Genomic DNA, 21,409 nt, shown 5'->3' on the forward strand with positions numbered 1-21,409 from the left:
TGCGATTTTAGAAAATGATGTGCTAAATTGTGTTATACCCACATTTTTTCCAGTGATGGGGGGTATAAAGCAGAGATAATTGAACAGCATGTAGTTATTGCATTTTTTCCTCACTCATCGGATTATAATCTGGGGTTACCTAATCTCTGGTAATCTGAACTAAATCTATCTAATTGTGGTAGAAAACTACACTCCCGCTGTTCTGGTGCACCATCAGAGACGCTTTGCGCGTCAGTTGGTCTTGTTGGACACCGTGCCGCCAAAAGGAAATTATCAATTGATTCTCCAAGATTTAAGGACATTAAGAGAGTACATCTGCACCAAATTCTCTTAAGAGTGAAATTAAGGTTAATTGGAAACTGGAGACCAAAGTTCGCATTAAAACGCGCAGCAGCTGCTTTTTTTCCCATAGATTAAGAACATTTAGCATATATTGTTGAAACATGTATGCCATGGATATTTGTCTCCGTTTCATGATGGGGTTGATATTATATGTGAGAGTTCGGGCCGGGGTGTTGTAAAGCGTGTTCTGGGAGTAATGGGCGCGCCATCCAATGGCAGCATCTATTCCACACAACAGCGTCAGCACGTCATCAGTTCACATCTACGAAACGAGTTTTATTAAATGAGGACATGTGAGGGGATCTGAGTGTAAGAAAAACAGATTGGAGATCAGATAGCCTACATGTTAGACATACTAGAGGCGAGCAAGACGTGTGATAAATCATTTGATCAAGTGGACAAGAACAGACTGATACTGGACTGTGCACTGTCTGGAAGCGTGTCGCTTTTTAAAAGACACATGCGACTCGATAAAAAAGTAACATTGCAATTTAATTCGGAGTCGTTTGTGTGTGACTGTGAATGGATTTGCATTTGCCAGCCTATTCCGTGAAGACTGGTATATTTAATGTACGATGATCACACATCGTCGCTTGTCTGTGCTGTCTGGACAATCCTGTTGATTTAAACATTATTCCCGTCTATGTTTTGGCGGATTCTTTCGAAGGCTCTCTGCATCTCCATTCTCGTTCTATGAGGTATCATCTGTTGCTGCAGCCGGATTAACTGACATTGTCATGCATTTGGATTGACTCTAGCTGCTGGAGATGTAGGCAATCAGCAATTCATAATTTCCCCAATTTAACATGTTTTATTTCAGGTAAAATGGGAGAACGATTATTGTTACTATTACTGCTACTCTTATCGTTACATGCGGGTTGTGATAGCCTTCTGCAGATGAGCCATTCAAAATCGTCCATCTCCACAGCAGCCGGCTTCTCTGAGATTTGATCGTTACTTTATTGAATCAGACTGTAATATCCCCGCCACGAGACGGATTTCGGCTTGAAGTAGGTCTAGTATTGGAGACAATACGGGAATTGTGGAGGTATTGTATTTCTTTCTAACTCGGTTATTCCTTCACAACTGAAGATAAATGTTGATGATGGGGGACGACGAATTGGCTCATCAGGTTGATTCGGATTTCGAGCCGCAAAACCGGCCTCGCTCGTGCACTTGGCCACTGCCTTGTCCGGAGGATTTCCCCGAAGTACTGGAGGTCAATGGGGGTCTTCCACTGACCACCATCAAGGTGGAACCAGATGACAATCTAGCCGTTTCAGCGTGCAGAGCGGGGAGAATGGGTGGCACGCCGACGGAGCTGAAGCATCCAGCAGTCGCCCCTGCTCCCATCGGCGCGACGCACCCATGCTTGGCCGGCGCGGCACTTGATGTGACTGGACAATTGCGCAAAGCCAAATCCTCGCGGCGGAACGCATGGGGTAACCAATCGTACGCGGACCTTATCACACGAGCCATTGAAAGCACCCCTGAAAAAAGACTCACGCTATCACAGGTCTACGATTGGATGGTCCGCTATGTTCCCTATTTCAAAGATAAGGGCGACAGTAATAGTTCAGCTGGATGGAAGGTAAGCGCACGTCTACAAATGTTATAATAGGACATACTTTATGTCGATATTAAACACACCAGAAGTCTCAATCAAGACAACATTTGGGTAGGCTATTACTGGGCCATAGGCTACATTTTTGCACAGATACTGTGTATTCCATTGCCACATGTCACACTTTAGGGTTGTTACGCATGAATGGTGCCATGAAATTATCCCTCTCGTCAATGTCACCGATCAATACATTACTGTAGCCTACCATTGGCAGCGCAATGGAATGGAGCTGTGTAGAGGTTGGAAAAGCACTGTACATATACCTTCATAATTCCATCTTCAGTTTGGCTACATGTATACAGTAAATGAGTAACCGCCCCCTTTTCAAAGCCTATGATCATGAAAGTGCAAGCATTTTTATATTGGTTCCTTTGGTTTCTCTCCTCTCACACTATCTCTATGTGTGTGAGACGGAGAAATGGGCCCTAGACAGAGGCATAGAGCCAATAATAATCTATTTTCACGACTAATATCTGTTGTACACCTACTCTATACTCTATTTTTAAAGTTGTCACTTGAGAGACACTTGTAGTTGTAGCCGGTCAGCTGTCCATCGTGTAAATACCCACTGGGCACACACTTGTTGAATCAATGTTGTTTCCACGTCATTTCAATTAAATGACATAGAACCAACATGGAATAGACGTTTGAATTGACGTCTGTGCCCAGGGGTTAGGCTATTCAAAAGGTGCTTTTCTACAGACACGCACACACACAGGCTACCGCCTGTCTCGCTAGCAGCCTAGAGCTGCCTCTCCTGGATGTCTGCCCATTTCACTGTATCAGCCTCATTATTATACCGTCTCACTCATATCGCTGTTCTTCATTAATACAAGCTAATGTTAAGAACATACAAATGAAATCGCAAAGTAACAAGGACAGTTAGAGGCACAAGTTGGCTGTAGCTTGTGAGGTGTGGAAACACTTTGTTGCTTTTATGAATTGTCTTGATGCTTTTTGTTCTATGTTGCTCTATCTGTATGCTACGTCTTGCTTGTCCTAGGTTGCTCTGTCTGTATGCTGTCTTGCCTGTCCTATGTTGCTCTGCGTGTGCTCACTGCTCAATGATTGTCTATATTGTAATTGTTTTTAATAACCTGCCCAGGGACTGCAGTTAAAAATTAGCCGGCTGGCTAAAACTGGCACTTTTACTGAAACGTTAATTTAATGTGCACTGTCGCTGTAAAAATAAAATAAACTCAAACAAGTGTGGCTCTTGATATTGTTCCTCAAAGAGAGGAGATCTTGAGGGCCAGTCATGATGAGGTCACAGGTGGGAGCGTTATAAACCCATACCATAACACTTGTCCCTGTAGAAGAACCTTTTATGGTTCCAGGTAGAACCTTTTCACCCAACGGAGAACACTTTTGGAATCCTTTCTTTCGTAGAGGCACGGTTCCACAGGAACCATTTTGTCTGAAAAAGGTTTCACGTAGAGAACCCTTGTCCCTGTAGATCAGAAGAACCCTTTTCGAACCTATATGACATCCACAGCACTTTGAACCGTGTGTCGTGCGTGCAGTGGGATCGACTGTAGTATCCCCTCAGGTTTGCTGTCAATCTGCTGTCAGTCGTTCCTGTTGGTTCCCCTCTCAAGAGGCTGTTTTGAAAGCTACTGTCGTGGCCTCTTTTTCTGTCTGTGTGATCGCACCAAATCAGCGTACACATGTTTTGGCGGATGCAGTGAAATGCTTGTGTTTCCAACTCCGACAGTGAACTTATACCGAGCAGAACAATACAAACAGATCCAAAAAATGAAGCAATATCAGGATGAGCAATGTCAGAGTCTGGAATATACACGGAGCACACAAAACATTAAGAACATCCGCTTTTTCCTTAACATAGACAGACCAGGTGAATCCAGGTGAAAGCTACGATCCCTTATTGGTATCACCCGTTAAATCCACTTCAATCAGTGTAGATGAAGGTGAGGAGACAGGTTAAAGAAGGATTTTTAAGCCCTGTGACAATTGAGACATGGATTGTCTATGTGTGCCATTCAGAGGGTGAATGGGCAAGACAAAAGATTTAAGTGCCTTTGAACGGGGTATGGTAGTAGTTATGGTAGCACTGAGTTGAATGTGTCAAGAACTGCAGTGCTACTGGGTTTTTCACACTGAACAGTTTCCTGTGTGTATCAAGAATGGTCCACCACCCAAATGACATCCAACTAAATCAAATCAACTAAATCAAATTTTATTTGTCACATACACACATGGTTAGCAGATGTTAATGCGAGTGTAGCGAAATGCTTGTGCTTCTAGTTCCGACAATGCAGTGATAACCAACAAGTAATCTAACTAACAATTCCAAAACTACTGTCTTATACACAGTGTAAGGGGATAAGGAACATGTACATAAGGATATATGAATGAGTGATGGTACAGAGCAGCATACAGTAGATGGTATCGAGTACAGTATATACATATGAGATGAGTGTGTAGACAAAGTAAACAAAGTGGCATAGTTAAAGTGGCTAGTGATACATGTGTTACATAAGGATGCAGTCGATGATGTAGAGTACAGTATATACATATGCATATGAGATGAATAATGTAGGGTAAGTAACATTATATAAGGTAGCATTGTTTAAAGTGGCTAGTGATATATTTACATCATTTCCCATCAATTCCCATTATTAAAATGGCTGGAGTTGGGTCAGTGTCAATGACAGTGTGTTGGCAGCAGCCACTCAGTGTTAGTGGTGGCTGTTTAACAGTCTGATGGCCTTGAGATAGAAGCTGTTTTTCAGTCTCTCGGTCCCAGCTTTGATGCACCTGTACTGACCTCGCCTTCTGGATGATAGCGGGGTGAACAGGCAGTGGTTCGGGTGGTTGATGTCCTTGATGATCTTTATGGCCTTCCTGTAACAACGGGTGGTGTAGGTGTCCTGGAGGGCAGGTAGTTTGCCCCCGGTGATGCGTTGTGCAGTCCTCACTACCCTCTGGAGAGCCTTACGGTTGAGGGCGGAGCAGTTGCCGTACCAGGCGGTGATACAGCCCGCCAGGATGCTCTCGATTGTGCATCTGTAGAAGTTTGTGAGTGCTTTTGGTGACAAGCCGAATTTCTTCAGCCTCCTGAGGTTGAATAGGCGCTGCTGCGCCTTCTTCACGACGCTGTCAGTGTGAGTGGACCAATTCAGTTTGTCTGTGATGTGTATGCCGAGGAACTTAAAACTAGCTACCCTCTCCACTACTGTTCCATCGATGTGGATAGGGGGTGTTCCCTCTGCTGTTTCCTGAAGTCCACAATCATCTCCTTAGTTTTGTTGACGTTGAGTGTGAGGTTATTTTCCTGACACCACACTCCGAGGGCCCTCACCTCCTCCCTGTAGGCCGTCTCGTCGTTGTTGGTAATCAAGCCTACCACTGTTGTGTCGTCCGCAAACTTGATGATTGAGTTGGAGGCGTGCGTGGCCACGCAGTCGTGGGTGAACAGGGAGTACAGGAGAGGGCTCAGAACGCACCCTTGTGGGGCCCCGTGTTGAGGATCAGCGGGGAGGAGATGTTGTTGCCTACCCTCACCACCTGGGGCGGCCCGTCAGGAAGTCCAGTACCCAGTTGCACAGGGCGGGGTCGAGACCCAGGGTCTCGAGCTTGATGACGAGCTTGGAGGGTACTATGGTGTTGAATGCCGAGCTGTAGTCGATGAACAGCATTCTCACATAGGTATTCCTCTTGTCCAGGTGGGTTAGGGCAGTGTGCAGTGTGGTTGAGATTGCATCGTCTGTGGACCTATTTGGGCGGTAAGCAAATTGGAGTGGGTCTAGGGTGTCAGGTAGGGTGGAGGTGATATGGTCCTTGACTAGTCTCTCAAAGCACTTCATGATGACGGAAGTGAGTGCTACGGGGCGGTAGTTGTTTAGCTCAGTTACCTTAGCTTTCTTGGGAACAGGAACAATGGTGGCCCTCTTGAAGCATGTGGGAACAGCAGACTGGTATAGGGATTGATTGAATATGTCCGTAAACACACCGGCCAGCTGGTCTGCGCATGCTCTGAGGGCGCGGCTGGGGATGCCGTCTGGGCCTGCAGCCTTGCGAGGGTTAACACGTTTAAATGTCTTACTCACCTCGGCTGCAGTGAAGGAGAGACCGCATGTTTCCGTTGCAGGCCGTGTCAGTGGCACACGGGCAAAAAAGTTATTTAGTCTGCCTGGGAGCAAGACATCCTGGTCCGTGACTGGGCTGGATTTCATCTTGTAGTCCGTGATTGACTGTAGACCCTGCCACATGCCTCTTGTGTCTGAGCCATTGAATTGAGATTCCACTTTGTCTCTGTACTGACGCTTAGCTTGTTTAATAGCCTTACGGAGGGAATAGCTGCACTGTTTGTATTCAGTCATGTTGCCAGACACCTTGCCCTGATTAAAAGCAGTGGTTCGCGCTTTCAGTTTCACGCGAATGCTGCCATCAATCCACGGTTTCTGGTTAGGGAATGTTTTTATCGTTGCTATGGGAACAACATATTCGACGCACGTTCTAATGAACTCGCACACCGAATCAGCGTATTCGTCAATATTCCCATCTGACGCAATACGAAACATGTCCCAGTCCACGTGATGGAAGCAGTCTTTGAGTGTAGAGTCAGCTTGGTCTGACCAGCGTTGGACAGACCTCAGCGTGGGAGCCTCTTGTTTTAATTTCTGCCTGTAGGCAGGGATCAGCAAAATGGAGTCGTGGTCAGCTTTTCCGAAAGGGGGGCGGGGCAGGGCCTTATATGCGCCGCGGAAGTTAGAGTAACAATGATCCAAGGTTTTACCACCCCTGGTTGCGCAATCGATATGCTGATAAAATTTAGGGAGTCTTGTTTTCAGATTGGCTTTGTTAAAATCCCCAGCTACAATGAATGCAGCCTCCGGATAAATGTTTTCCAGTTTGCAAAGAGTTAAATAAAGTTCGTTCAGAGCCATCGATGTGTCTGCTTGGGGGGGGATATATTGCATCCAGCCAACTTCACACAACTGTGGGAAGCATTGAGGTCATCATGGGCCAGCATCCCTGTGGAACACTTTCGACACCTTGTAGAGTCCATGCCTGACAAATTGAGTCTGTTCTGAAGGCAAAGAAGGGTGCAATCAATATTAGGAAGATGTTCCTAATGGTTTGTCCTCTCAGTGTACATGTTTATGATGGTGTGTATAGTATACAGTATATAACCTCAGCAAAAAATAAACGTCCCTCTTTCAGGACCCTGTCTTTCAAAGATCATTTGTAAAAATCCAAATAACTTCACAGATCTTCATTGTAAATGGTTTAAACACTGTTTACCATGCTTGTTCAATGAACCATAAACAATTAATGAACATGCACCTGTGGAACGGTTGTTAAGACACTAACAGCTTACAGACGGTAGGCAATTAAGGTCACAGTTATGAAAACTCAGGACACTAAAGAGGCCTTTCTACTGACTCTGAAAAACACCAAAAGAAAGATGCCCATGGTCCCTCATCTGAGTGAACGTGCATTAGGCATGCTGCAAGGAGGCATGAGGACTGCATATGTGGCCAGGGTAATAAATTGCAATGTCTGTACTGTGAGACGCCTAAGACAGCGCTATAGGGAGACAGGACGGACAGCTGATCGTCCTCGTAGTGGCAGACCATGTGTAACAACACCTGCACAGGATCGGTACATCCAAACATTACACCTGTGGGACAGGTACAGGATGGCAAGGAACGCACAATCCCTCCACCAGGAACGCACAATCCCTCCATCAGTGCTCAGATTGTCCGCAATGGGTGGAGAGAGGCTGGACTGAGGGCTTGTAGGCCTGTTGTATGGCAGGTCCTCACCAGACATCACCAGCAACAACGTCGCCTATGGGCACAAAACCACCATCGCTGGACCAGACAGGACTAGCAAAAAGTGCTCTTCACTGACAAGTTGCGGTTTTGTCTCATCAGGGGTGATGGTCAGATTTGCGTTTATTGTTGAAGGAATGAGTGTTGCACGAGGCCTGTACTCTGGAGTGGGATCGATTTGAAGGTGGAGGGTCCGCCATGGCCTGGGGCGGTGTGTCACAGCATCATCGGACTGAGCTTGTTGTCATTGCAGGCAATCTCAACGCTGTGCGTTACTGGGAAGACATCCTCCTCCCTCATGTGGTACGCTTCCTGCAAGCTTATCCTGACATGACAATGCATGTCAGCATGACAATGCCACCAGCCATACTGCTCAAACTGTGCGTGATTATCTGCAAGACAGGAATTTCAGTGTTCTGCCATGGCCAGCGAAGAGCCAGGGTCTCAATTCCATTGAGTACGTCTGGAACCTGTTGGATCGGAGGGTGACGGCTAGGGCCAAATCCCCTAGAAATGTCTGGGAACTTGCAGGTGCCTTGGTGGAAGAGTGGGGTAACGTCTCACAGCGAGAACTGGCAAATCTGGTGCAGTCCATGAGGAGGAGATGCACTGCAGTACTTAATGCAGCTGGTGGCCACACCAGATACTGAATGTTACTTTTCATTTGGACCCCCCCCCCCCTCCTCCCCTTGTTCAGGGACACATTATTCAATTTCTGTTAGTCACATATCTGTCGAACTTGTTCAGTTTATGTATCAGTTGTTGAATCTTGTTATGTTCATACAAATATATACACATGTTAAGTTTGCTGAAAATAAACGCAGTTGACAATAGAGGTCGACCGATTTTGATTTTTCAATGCCGATACTGATTATTGGAGGACTAGAAAAAGCTGATATCGATTAATCGGTTGATTTTTATATATATATTTGTAATAATTGATTATATGCAACACGGGACAACCTAGTTAAACTAGTAATATCATCAACCATGTGTAGTTAACTTGTGATTATGTGAAGATTGATTGTTTTTTATAAGATAAGTTTAATGCTAGCTAGCAACTTACCTTGGCTCCTTGCTGCAGTCGCGTAGCAGTCTCCTTGTGGATTGTAATGCAACCGGCCATAATCGGCATCCAAAAATGCCAATTACCGATTGTTATGAAAACTTGAAATCAGCCCTAATTAATTGGCCATGCTGATTAATCGGTCGACCTCTCGTTCACAGTGAGAGGACGTTTCTTTTTTTTTTTGCTGAGTTTACATATGAACCCATCCACTGTACATGTAGGCTATATTGTGATGGTTTTACCCTCACAATTTAACGGTGAGATCCTCCAAAACACGAGAAAATCGTCAGGGCTAGTTTGGTTGCTCACTACCTACTGTGAATAGACATGGTTAGTTTAGGGTATCACACGGGGCATGTTCACCAGAGCACAACGTTGTGGAGCGTTCAGGTGTTACGTAGAACAAACATGCCTCTCTGACATGTAGAATCAGTAATAATGTGGGCGTTATTCATGACATTGCAATGTTCAACAAAGCTAACCTTGGAACACGGTCCAAAAAGCAGCTTTGGAAGGACCACAGTTGGTAATCAACACCAGAACACGTAGACAGAGGATTCAGAACTATACTAACACCATCCCATAAAAGAGTGAAAATCACACGTCAGTTCATCACCTACCAGGCATTCCATGCTTGGCAAGTGTCAGTTTAGTCTTTCACAACCAGGCTCACAATAATGAAACAAACACTTTATTGGTGTTCATGTGAGAAATGCTTGGAGGCCTGGGGTTTTAAGTGTTTCTTTTCCATTTAAACGCGACTTTGTCTTCATGATCTGTGTCTCCCTGTGTGGAGTTCGGTCGTCTTCACATAAACACCTGTTGTAGTCTATGTTTCTAAAAATAGCCCTGTGTGTCCCAAATGGCGCCCAATCCCATAAAGTAGTACACTATACAGGGAGTAGGGTGCACTTAGGTAGTCACGAGTTGAGGAGTATGTCGAGTTCAGTCCTCTAGTCTGCTTAGCCTTAATCACCAAGCGCCTGACTGGCACTTAGCTCTTAAGTCCATCCCATTTAAGTGAGCGCTGCTAAGGTGTGTCTGCAGGTGGCTTAGCCCTTGTTATCCCCGCCCTGTACCTCGACGGCAGTGGCACCACCAACAGAACGCTAACCATGCTAACAGACTCTAACCGCTAAGCGACAGCCCAGCTCTATCTTTAGCACTAGTGTCACCCAGTCAGCGAGCCCGACAGTTACGAAACAGGCAAATTAGGGGGTTTGACTCCATGGAAGATTGAGGAAGTCTGAGGGCCAGGGTTATTATGAACCCAGGTTTATTATGAACGGTGCGAGGCGAGAGGCGCGGTCCATCCCAGGTAATGAAGGTGTTTAGGAAAGTTGTTTTAATGCAAGGCGTAATTGCAGCAATAGCCCTGGCCTGGTTTCATTGAGAGACGTGGTAGGTAATGTAAATATACACTTAGAGGAAGCACTCGCGTACCCAGGCCTGAGGAGACAGTGTTTAACGCGACACAACCCCCATCGTCCGTACAGCAGCCATTTGTAGTTAATACAAAACGTATGGTATAGTCGATGATCAATTTTAAATGATGGACAGTGCAGGGGGTTTAAACATCCAGTTGTTGACCAACTGCTTTGATGCAAATACTGTCGCAGACTCGCAGCACAGTCCAAATTATGAGTCAGTTGTTTGTAGATGCTATCTCCCTCCCCTCCCCATACACATTTCCATACTTACACAATCATATCAGGCTCCCTAATTATTCGCAATGTGTGTGTGAGAGTTGGATAAGATTGCCCGCGTCGTACGCTACATTCCCATTTCAATCAATAGGCGAACGCGTTTGATGTGGGAACAGTTGTTTTTATTTTGCGGGAGAGAAAAAAAAGATAAAAGACAAAAATATTGGTAAGCCTCTGATGAAATGAACTGAAATGGTATGGTTTGCGGGGGAGGGGTCGGCTGAAAGGAGAGGCACAGGCAGACGGCTATTGAAAGAGGTTTGTATATAGTCATTCTAATCTGGTCCAAAAGCAGGTAGTCTTTTCAGCCTCCAGTTCCTCTCTCTCTCTTGGTCTGGAATGAACACTGGATTGATTACCTCTTGGTTCTAGACAGTACTAACAACAACCAACAGCTGACTATAAATACTGGCTCTTCTGACTTCTAGGAAGGCTGGAATCCGAGGCCCTGGCCTGATCCTAATCATCTCCTTAGAGGAGGCTACTGTAGTGCGTGGGCTTTGTGGCCCACACGCACATGCACGTGCGCAAACGCACACGGGCGTAGAAAAGCTAACACACACACACCTATGAGGGCAAGCACACACAGAACATACACACACATGATGCTGACAACACACAACAAAGGGTCAACAGTGAGTGGTGGTGGTGTGTCTTTGTGGGGGATACTGCAGTGGGGGGGGTTGTCTTAGGCCCCCCTGATTGGTGTGACTGCGTGTCACTGCAGAGAATGGTGCACAGCCTTGGCGCTGACTTCCTAATGTCTATAACGGTGTGCTTGTGTTGTGTAATGCCTGCAGGGGCTAATAACTTCATTTGGTTCAAGGGAATCTCCTGTGTTAGGGGCTAATGAAGATGTTGACTGTGTGTGTGTGTGTTGCCTGCATGTGGAATTAGTTTTTTTCCCTTTGTTTCGAGGAGAATATTTCTTAATGACCTCTGTGTGTGTGTGTGTGTGTGTGTGTGTGTGTGTGTGTGTGTGTGTGTGTGTGTGTGTGTGTGTGTGTGTGTGTGTGTGTGGGGGGGGCTGGTCTCTGAATGTGTGTGGTTCTCTGTGCTACTTAGGGTATATGTGTGTGTGTCGCACAGTGTGTGTGAGCTGCAGGCAGTCAGATGCCAGGGGATTGGCGTCAGGTTGGAGCGGGTGCGTCAGTCAGACGCTCTAATCTGAAGTGACGAGACTGTTATTTATAACGTCTCTTTAAGTAACGGGCGGTCCAGGCCAAGAGGGCATAGGGTCAGCAGCTAGCTAGCTGCTTGACAGAAATCAGCCAAAATAGAAAGTGGGGGGGGTAACATTTTGTAATGACAGGGTTGTGTTCATTAGGCATCAAATGAAAGGAAATGGACTGAAACAGGGAGGGACTCATTTTTGTTTTCGGTTGCAAAAATAACATTTTCCGTTGCCTGCCCTAATGAACACGACCCAGGTTCTACGCGGACAATCACACAATCTTATTACAGTGTTAAAATAAAGTCATTACTCATAAAGGGGATAAAGTCAATTTGATCATATCTGTTAAGTTGATTTCTACAAACATGACACTGACACGTGTGCCAACCTCTGTGGAGAGATGTGCAGACAGTTCTAGTACTGTTGGGACACACGGGCCTTAGCAGAAAGTAAGAGATAAACACTCCAGTTGGGGAAATAAGACGGATACGGCTATCTCTGTGTGTGAGATAGAACATGTGTATGACAGAAAGGAGACTGATATCTCTTGAGTGTGTGTGTGTGTGCGTGCGTGCGTGCGTGTGCGTGCGTGTTGAGGGTGGGTAGTCTGAGGGAAAGAGACACACGCAATGAGAGCACAGGTGATACAAATGGGATAGATTTATGATGTCTGATTATGAACACCTTATACAGTGTCTCTCACTTGTCACACGCTCTCTGTTATGTACATGCATGCACACTCCAGCCAGGTCACTCCAGATCCAAGGCGATATTTGACATTCGTCCAGGTCCCCAGGATGTCGGGAGATGCCTTCAAAACCATCCACTAGGGGCAATGGTGAGAACTATTATCATCAAGTAGGCTTGCGGCTTGCTAGCGAGCGCCGAGGGTCGCGTGTTCAATCACAGTACTAGGCACTCATTTGTAACAATATCCCAAACCTTAACCCTTACCTAAACCATCGGAAATTAATGACAATAATAACAAAAAAACTATTCTTACCCATTTTTTCTCCCCATTTCCGTGTTATCCAATTGGTAGTTACATTTACATTTAAGTCATTTAGCAGACGCTCTTATCCAGAGCGACTTACAAATTGGTGCATTCACCTTATGACATCCAGTGGAACAACCACTTTACAATAGTGCATCTAAATATTTTAAGGGGGGGGGGGGGTGAGAAGGATTACTTTATCCTATCCTAGGTGTTCCTTAAAGAGGTGGGGTTTCAGGTGTCTCCGGAAGGTGGTGATTGACTCCGCTGTCCTGGCGTCGTGAGGGAGTTTGTTCCACCATTGGGGAGCCAGAGCAGCGAACAGTTTTGACTGAGCTGAGCGGGAACTGTACTTCCTCAGTGGTAGGGAGGCGAGCAGGCCAGAGGTGGATGAACGCAGTTACAGTCCTTAGTTACAGTCCCATCGCTGCAACTCCCCTAACCCGAACGACGTTGGGTCATTTGTGCACCGCATCATTGGTCTCCTGATTGCGGCCGGCTGCGACACAGTCCGGGTATCGAACCAGGATCTGTAGTGACGCACAGCTAAACCTAAACTTTAACCTTAATCCCAAACCCTAACCTTAATGGTACGATGATATCTCCCTCTCTTCCCACCAACCTTCAGGCTGTCAGCACAGCAGTTCTAAGGGAAGTGATGGAATGTACACGCAAATGACCAAAGCATTCAAATTCACAAAATGCCAAACAGGCATTAATGTGAAAACAATAGCGTTTCCCCTTTGAAATGACACAATTATAGTCCCACTGTCTCTATCTCACAGATATAATACCACACTGTCTGTCTTCATTGACCAATTTCAACATGTTCTCTCGTTCCTTCTCTACGCCTTCCCTCACATTTATCCTATAGCACGGGCCAATTCAGGTTAAATGTCTTACTCGTTCGGAGTCTCCTGCCTCTGCCAGTTACCCAGAGTGCCATAAGCAGCAAGTGCTTCCTTACAGCGATCACATCTCTCCCAGACCAGATCTCACCAATAATGACACTGCATGGATTTCCCCTCTCCAGCTGTATCTGTATCATTCAAAATATGTTGGAAATGGCACTCTATTCCCTATTCAGTGCTCTACTTTTGACCAGGTCCCATAGAGTAGTACACTATGTAGGGCATAGGATGTCATTTGGGACGCAGCTCTAGTTACAAAGGGTTACTCACTTGGAGGGCTTCCATGTTGAGACTTACCACACTAAACAACCGTTTCTCGAGTTTTCTCAGGCAAGAGGTTTGTAAAGGCAGTGTTGTGAGTGAGGCTAGGTCTTTAGGACGTGGACTCTGCTCATTTTAAAAATAAAGTGGATCATCATTCCTGCAGCGTCGCGTCATCACCCTCTGACTGGGCTGGCTCCTACCGTACCGCACACACTATCCCTTTGCCTTGGAGCACCACCCATGGAGGAACACTGTGTTCTTGGTGGTGAGGCCCGTGGGGTGGGGGTATGATGAGAGGGAAAAGTCATGTAAATGTGGTCGTTCTTTTGTTTTGAAACGAGCTGGACTTGGGGCGGATTGGCTCTTTGGGGAGGTGTGGTATTGTTTGGTAAGAGTCAAATGCTTTTGGTGACGCCTTTTACAGCTTGGGACTTGGTGTGCCGAGGCACTTTACGAGTTTGGAACGTCCACAGTCAAGGGAAGGAAGGGAGGACGGGACGGGACGGGACGGGGGTTCTGTTCTCAGCATTGAGCCAACGTTGGATCCTCGGAGAAAGCACATCTCTTTCTACATTTCTCTCTCTCTACCCTGCCAGGGTTGGATCGACCGGGGGGGGGGGGGGGTGCCAAAGGCAGAAGGAGGAGGAGCGGATGGGGAAGTAAAGAGGGAAGAGTGGGAGGCCTGCTTCTGTTGCTCTCTCTATAGAGCAACAACTATCCAGCTGACTGACTGGGTGCACAATGAGTTAAGAGGCAGCCGTCCACAACTAGGCCTATATTCCAACGTAGCAACAATTAAAAAGAGACACTGAGAATTCGGCGGAGTTGTAATTGTGCCCAATAAAAGCTGGATGTGGATGTGGTTGGTCCCCATGGTAAAGGGCTTTATTTTCATCCCAAACCAAATATTTATCCTTCCTTCTTGGCTTGTGTTCGCTCACCAAAAGGCTTTTGTTTTGGAGGATTTGGTGTGTGTGTGCGTGAATGTGAAGGCGGTAAAACAACTCATCGTGCTGATATACGGAGTCCTGTCTAATTTCCTTCTTTTTTTTGCCCGTTTATTTGTGGTTATCGTTGCATTGTATGCGGTTCAGAAAATGTGTGCACATTGGTAGCCGTGTCGTTTGTCTGTAGGCGATGAGTCTCAGTGGGAGTGGCTCCGATATGAGCAACGATGTCCTTCAAGTCGATTTCAAGCTCCACATCAGGCTCCCTTCTGCGTCACGTGCGCAGAATACGGGTGTAGACTTTACCGTGAAATGCTTACGTACAATCCCTTTTGCTTGGGCCTGGGTTGGTCTGGGAGCTATTCATTTGGATAGGTACGGAGTGAAGCCCGTCTGTTCCCATTCGTTCAGCTGGAACTGCACAAATGGAATGGCATCAAACACATAGAAACCATGTGTTTTGATATATTTCCACTTATTCCGCTCCAGCCATTACCACAAGCCCGCCCTCCCCAATGAAGGTGCCACCAACCTCCTGTGGTATTATGTATATGTGTGCACATACTGTATACCTTTGTGTGTGTGTGTGTGTGTGTGTGTGTGTGTGTGTGTGTGTGTGTGTGTGTGTGTGTGTGTGTGTGTGTGTGTGTGTGTGTGTGTGTGTGTGTGTGTGTGTGTGTGTGTGTGTGTGTGTGTGTGTGTGTGTGTGTGTGAGAGAGAGAGAGGGCTCGCATGCGTCTGAATGGCTGATGAGCTCAGTGGGAGTTTGGTTCCCGGGGGAACGGCTTCTCATTAATAATTCAGACGAGGCTCATTATCAAGGCAGTACAGATTTCTCCCTGATTTCACCTTAATTGCAGGCAGCCTGCTCCACTCAGGCAAGGCAGCAATCCCAGTCCTAGCACAGCCCTCATATTCACTCTGCCTTCAGTAAACCTGGGTTTAAACACTATTTGAAATATTTAAAATACTTTGAGCGTTTGAGCTCGTCTGTCCTGAGTGCCAGAGGGGCGATTTTTGGGGTTTTGAAGTTCTGATACTATTCTATCGGTTCCATTGTGTCAGGCAAGCTCAGTCAAGCCCAGCTAAAGTATTTGAAATGATTTGAACCCAGGTTTGACTCTCTGCCTCCAGGATTCACCCCAACTCTCTCCCGTTCTCCTCCTTCCTTCATACGGCCACAGCAATGTCGCCTTCTGTATTGCACTGTACACCTCCCCGTACTGTGCACGGGATGTCACAAACATACTATTTGTACTTACTTACAGATCAGATGAGCTGTTGCTACAGTCGGCCTAGTATCTCGCTACAGCAATGTTTGTGGAATGTCATGTAATTGTTATGGTTGCTATAGTGATAAAGGCCTACGGTGTGTTGCTGTTTAGAACGCTATGATAAAACTATCTTGATATTTATTGTACAGTGTGCTGAAATTGGGTTTTTCTGTAATGCAACACCATCATGTACATAATGCACTCACTGATGGTTTTCCGTTCCGTCTTTTGTCCTTCTTAATGACCGTGTGGTGCGGAATCCCCATCGAGAACGCAGAATAATGGTTGCGAACCTGTCATATTTGCATATAAATAATCAACCATTTGCTGACGTGAGCATGGTGTTACTTTATACTTTAAAAAAAAATGTTTATATTTTATATATATATATTTTTAAAGAAAGTAAGAAAAGCATGTTGCTCCATAAACAACGTATGATTCTTTCATACGGAGATACTGTACACTGGAAGCCATATCTCTCTCAGCGCCGCAAACAACAATCATAACACAAAATCTAGGCGCTCATATATCGTATATCATAACACAATATGCAGCGATTGGTGAGGGCGAGAAAACGAGAGGGCGGGACGGTGAGGAATGTGGAAGAGCAAGGAGGGGAGAGAGGGAGGGAATAGAGGCTGGGTGGGTGACACTCTATCTTTGGCCAGTTTGAGGTGGCGTGTCCCCGTATATCTGGGCCATCTGTCAGTGTGTGTGTGTCTGTGAGAGAGTGTATGTCTGGGCCTTCTATCAGTGTATCTAAGGTTCCCGCAGCCACATGGCTTGACGGGTAACCACCCTAAAGGGGATGAAAAGGGCTGGATCACAAAGGGAAATGTAGTTGCCGTTGACAGAATTTTGACATATCATTGTCTGGTTGATATGAGAATGAGGAGGAGACCTGGGCTGAGAACAGTTATAGTGTCTGCTTGTTATGCTAATGGTTACTGGCTATTCATGTACAGTGCCTTGCGAAAGTATTCGGCCCCCTTGAACTTTGTGACCTTTTGCCACATTTCAGGCTTCAAACATAAAGATATAAAACTGTATTTTTTGTGAAGAATCAACAACAAGTGGGACACAATCATGAAGTGGAACAACATTTATTGGATATTTCAAACTTTTTTAACAAATCAAAAACTGAAAAATTGGGCTTGCAAAATTATTCAGCCCCCTTAAGTTAATACTTTGTAGCACCACCTTTTGCTGCGATTACAGCTGTAAGTCGCTTGGGGTATGTCTCTCAGTTTTGCACATCGAGAGACTGAATTTTTTTTCCCATTCCTCCTTGCAAAACAGCTCGAGCTCAGTGAGGTTGGATGGAGAGCATTTGTGAACAGCAGTTTTCAGTTCTTTCCACAGATTCTCGATTGAATTCAGGTCTGTACTTTGACTTGGCCATTCTAACACCTGGATATGTTTATTTTTTAACCATTCCATTGTAGATTTTGCTTTATGTTTTGGATCATTGTCTTGTTGGAAGACAAATCTCCGTCCCAGTCTCAGGTCTTTTGCAGACTCCATCAGGTTTTCTTCCAGAATGGTCCTGTATTTGGCTCCATCCATCTTCCCATCAATTTTAACCATCTTCCCTGTCCCTGCTGAAGAAAAGCAGGCCCAAACCATGATGCTGCCACCACCATGTTTGACAGTGAGGATGGTGTGTTCAGGGTGATGAGCTGTGTTGCTTTTGCGCCAAACATAACGTTTTGCATTGTTGCCAAAAAGTTCCATTTTGGTTTCATCTGACCAGAGCACCTTCTTCCACATGTTTGGTGTGTCTCCCAGGTGGCTTGTGGCAAACTTTAAACAACACTTTGTATGGATATCTTTAAGAAATGGCTTTCTTCTTGCCACTCTTCCATAAAGGCCAGATTTGTGCAATATACGACTGATTGTTGTCCTATGGACAGTCTCCCCCACCTCAGCTGTAGATCTCTGCAGTTCATCCAGAGTGATCATGGGCCTCTTGGCTGCATCTCTGATCAGTCTTCTCCTTGTATGAGCTGAAAGTTTAGAGGGACGGCCAGGTCTTGGTAGATTTGCAGTGGTCTGATACTCCTTCCATTTCAATATTATCGCTTGCACAGTGCTCCTTGGGATGTTTAAAGCTTGGGAAATATTTTTGTATCCAAATCCGGCTTTAAACTTCTTCACAACAGTATCTCGGACCTGCCTGGTGTGTTCCTTGTTCTTCATGATGCTCTCTGCACTTTTAACGGACCTCTGAGACTATCACAGTGCAGGTGCATTTATACGGAGACTTGATTACACACAGTTGGATTGTATTTATCATCATTAGTCATTTAGGTCAACATTGGATCATTCAGAGATCCTCACTGAACTTCTGGAGAGAGTTTGCTGCACTGAAAGTAAGGGGGCTGAATAATTTTGCACGCCCAATTGTTCTGTTTTTGATTTGTTAAAAAAGTTTGAAATATCCAATAAATGTCGTTCCACTTCGTGATTGTGTCCCACTTGTTGTTGGTTATTCACAAAAAAATACAGTTTTATATCTTTATGTTTGAAGCCTGAAATGTGGCAAAAGGTCACAAAGTTCAAGGGGGCCAAATTCTTTCGCAAGGCACTGTACACCTGTATGTAGCCCACTTCTGCCCATGCAGTTGATGGATTTGGCTGTTGGTGGTCAGCTGCGTCACTCCAGGTACTGGTTGCTTCCAGCAACAGGTCTAGGATCAGCTTACCCTTCCCTAATCCCAACTTTATGCACCTGGGGGGAAGGGCACAAATCTGATCCTGGATCAGTATTTAAGCCCAACTTCAGCCTACGGTACTACATTGGGGGGCTCTGTTCACTGGGGGTAGGGGTATAGTTGCCAAAATACCCAATTGTTTTCAAAGTTCGCTGTTCACTGGAATCGGAAGGGAATGAGCTCTGAAGGAATTCTCCAACCTGGAACTCTTCACAAAAAAACTGTGCATTTTAGGGAATTGTCCAACCCTAGTAGGGATTGTAGCAGCAGGGATGGTGAGGGAGGTTAGCGGTGGCCAGCAGGCCGGCTGGACATCAGGGGCTGAAATTTGACTGTCCTAACTGGATTTGTGTGTCAGTGGGGATGAATGTAAGGTCAGGATGCGGGGTCTCGTGTTTAGTATTCTGACCGTGTGAGGAGGGCTGAACTCAGAGCCAGCAGATAGCCCGGAATGAACCCAGCACGTATGTCTCCCTCAGTTTCAGTCTCTCTACATGTGTCTCTCTCTGCTTCTGTCTCTCTCTCTTACTCTTTTTCTCTCTCCCTCTCTCTTTTGCTCTCGCTTTGTATCGTGGGCCTTTTTCTCTCTCTCTGTTTCCATCTCCCTGTGTTTCTCTCTCTAGCTTTTTTTCTCCCGCTCTCTTCTTCTGACTCCATTTCCCTCGTATAGTGGGCTTTCCTTCTCTCACACACCCACTTCCAGTCACTCAATCTATTGACTTCTCTCTTCTCTTGCTCTATTTCACACTTTCAGTCACTTTCATTCCTCCCCGCCAATGTACCCCTTTTACCACTCATTTCCCCATCCCTCGCTCATTTATTCCCTCTCCCTTTCATCCTCTTTTGATGTCCTGTTTCATCTCTCCTTCTTTCTCTCCTTCAGTCATTCTTTTAATACTACAACTAACATGATAAACGCCTCACTTTTCTTCTCCGTAAATGCCCGTCTTAGAGTTGTCTCTGACTGACGTTTTCCATTGTGAGTTCGCGGCCTATAGTTGCTATAGTCGCCTGTGACCACATCCAGTCTGATGTATCCGGGAAATAACCATAAAGGGTTCTTTGGCGGTCCCTGTAAGAGAACCTTTTATGGTTCTACTAAAGAAGAACCTTTGGTAAAAAGGATTCTCCTACAGGGACAGCTGTATAACCTTTTACGGTTCTATCTTTTTAGTAAGAGTGTACCAGAGAGCTTCAAGGATTGTTCCAGACTGAGGTCTTGGCAGGACTTGACAGCTACACCTACCATAAAGTTCTTTGACAATGGGGTGCATCTCAATAGTTTGTCTCCTTCTCTCGTCCCCTTCATTCGGTGGACACATTGAAGCAGGTTTAAACTGTTTGATCGCTTCTATCCTTAGTTTTTTCCGTCAGTACATACAAAAGGAGAGAAGGCTAGGAGACGATGCAACTTCGGACTAATATACCCGGTATGTCAGACAACGCTACTTGTGTCTATTGAGACACGCCCCATGCGTAGAGGTAAGACGCTCAGTCATGTTGCTAACCTAACCTCTCCTTAGCTGTGTCCTGAGGCAGTGAGAGTATGGTAAAGGTCACTGCTTGTTCCGTGTTGTCCTCCTTTCCCTTGTTCTCTCCATCGCCTTGCAGAGGACAGGGAAGAGGGGATAGATAGGTCAGGTTGGCATATGGATCCATGATCTTTTGTCATTTGGGAGAGGATTCAGAAGAGAGAGAGAGAGAACAGACGTTTGTGTGTGTGTGTGTGTGTGTGTGTGTGTGTGTGTGTGTGTGTGTGTGTGTGTGTGTGTGTGTGTGTGTGTGTGTGTGTGTGTGTGTGTGTGTGTGTGTGTGTGTGTGTGTGTGTGTGTGTGTGTGTGTGTGTGTGTGAGAGAGAGCGCAGGCGGAGAGACAGAGAAGGAGAGGGAGATGAGGATGAGTGGATTAGAGCTTCCAAGCAGGACTGGAAGCCAGACTTGGCTGCACTTCAGCTACTCTGCGCACTTCAGCTCAAGTGTGCGTCCATTAGTGCACTCCCACTGCACTCAGAAATGCATACAGTCAGACACACACACAGTTTTGTATTGCTATCCTTGTGGGGACCAAATAATTGCTTCCCATCTAAAATCCTATTTTCCCTAACCCTAAATCTAACCTTAACCTAACCATAACCCTAACCTTAACCCTATGTCTAACCTTAACCCCAAACCCCTAACCGTAAACCTAACCGTAACCCCTAAACCTAATTCGAACCCTAACCGGCATAATGTCCCCACTTGTCTGAATTTTCCTCGTTTTACTATCCTTATGAGGACTTCTGGTACCCACAAGGATAGTTAAGCAAACACTCATAAACACACACACACACCACACACACACACACACACACACACACACACACACACACACACACACACACACACACACACACACACACACACACACACACACACACACACACACACACACACACACACACACACACACATCCACAAAATCACATATTCACTGTAAAATTCACACAGTATATAGCCTACTTTTGTGCAAATAAAAAAAACACAGGCACACAAAGACCCGTCTTCCCTACACATATACCTCATTTCACTCAAGTTCTAATCTGGTCTAGAC

The 21,409-nt window shown here is 45.7% G+C and overlaps 1 protein-coding gene across 1 annotated transcript in view; it reads left to right on the forward strand.

Moving 5' to 3' along the window:
* The first annotated feature begins 531 nt into the window (after window positions 1-531).
* Window positions 532-21,409, forward strand: part of LOC124005783 (forkhead box protein O3-like) — a 42,255-nt gene continuing 21,377 nt past the window's right edge. The window contains exon 1 of the mRNA XM_046315328.1: window positions 532-1,933. Within this exon, the coding sequence (XP_046171284.1) occupies window positions 1,439-1,933 (495 nt within the window). The 5' untranslated portion in view covers window positions 532-1,438. The remainder of the gene's footprint in view (window positions 1,934-21,409) is intronic.

This window comes from Oncorhynchus gorbuscha, linkage group LG19 (genome assembly GCF_021184085.1).
Source record: "Oncorhynchus gorbuscha isolate QuinsamMale2020 ecotype Even-year linkage group LG19, OgorEven_v1.0, whole genome shotgun sequence".
Classification (NCBI taxonomy): Eukaryota; Metazoa; Chordata; class Actinopteri; order Salmoniformes; family Salmonidae; genus Oncorhynchus; species Oncorhynchus gorbuscha.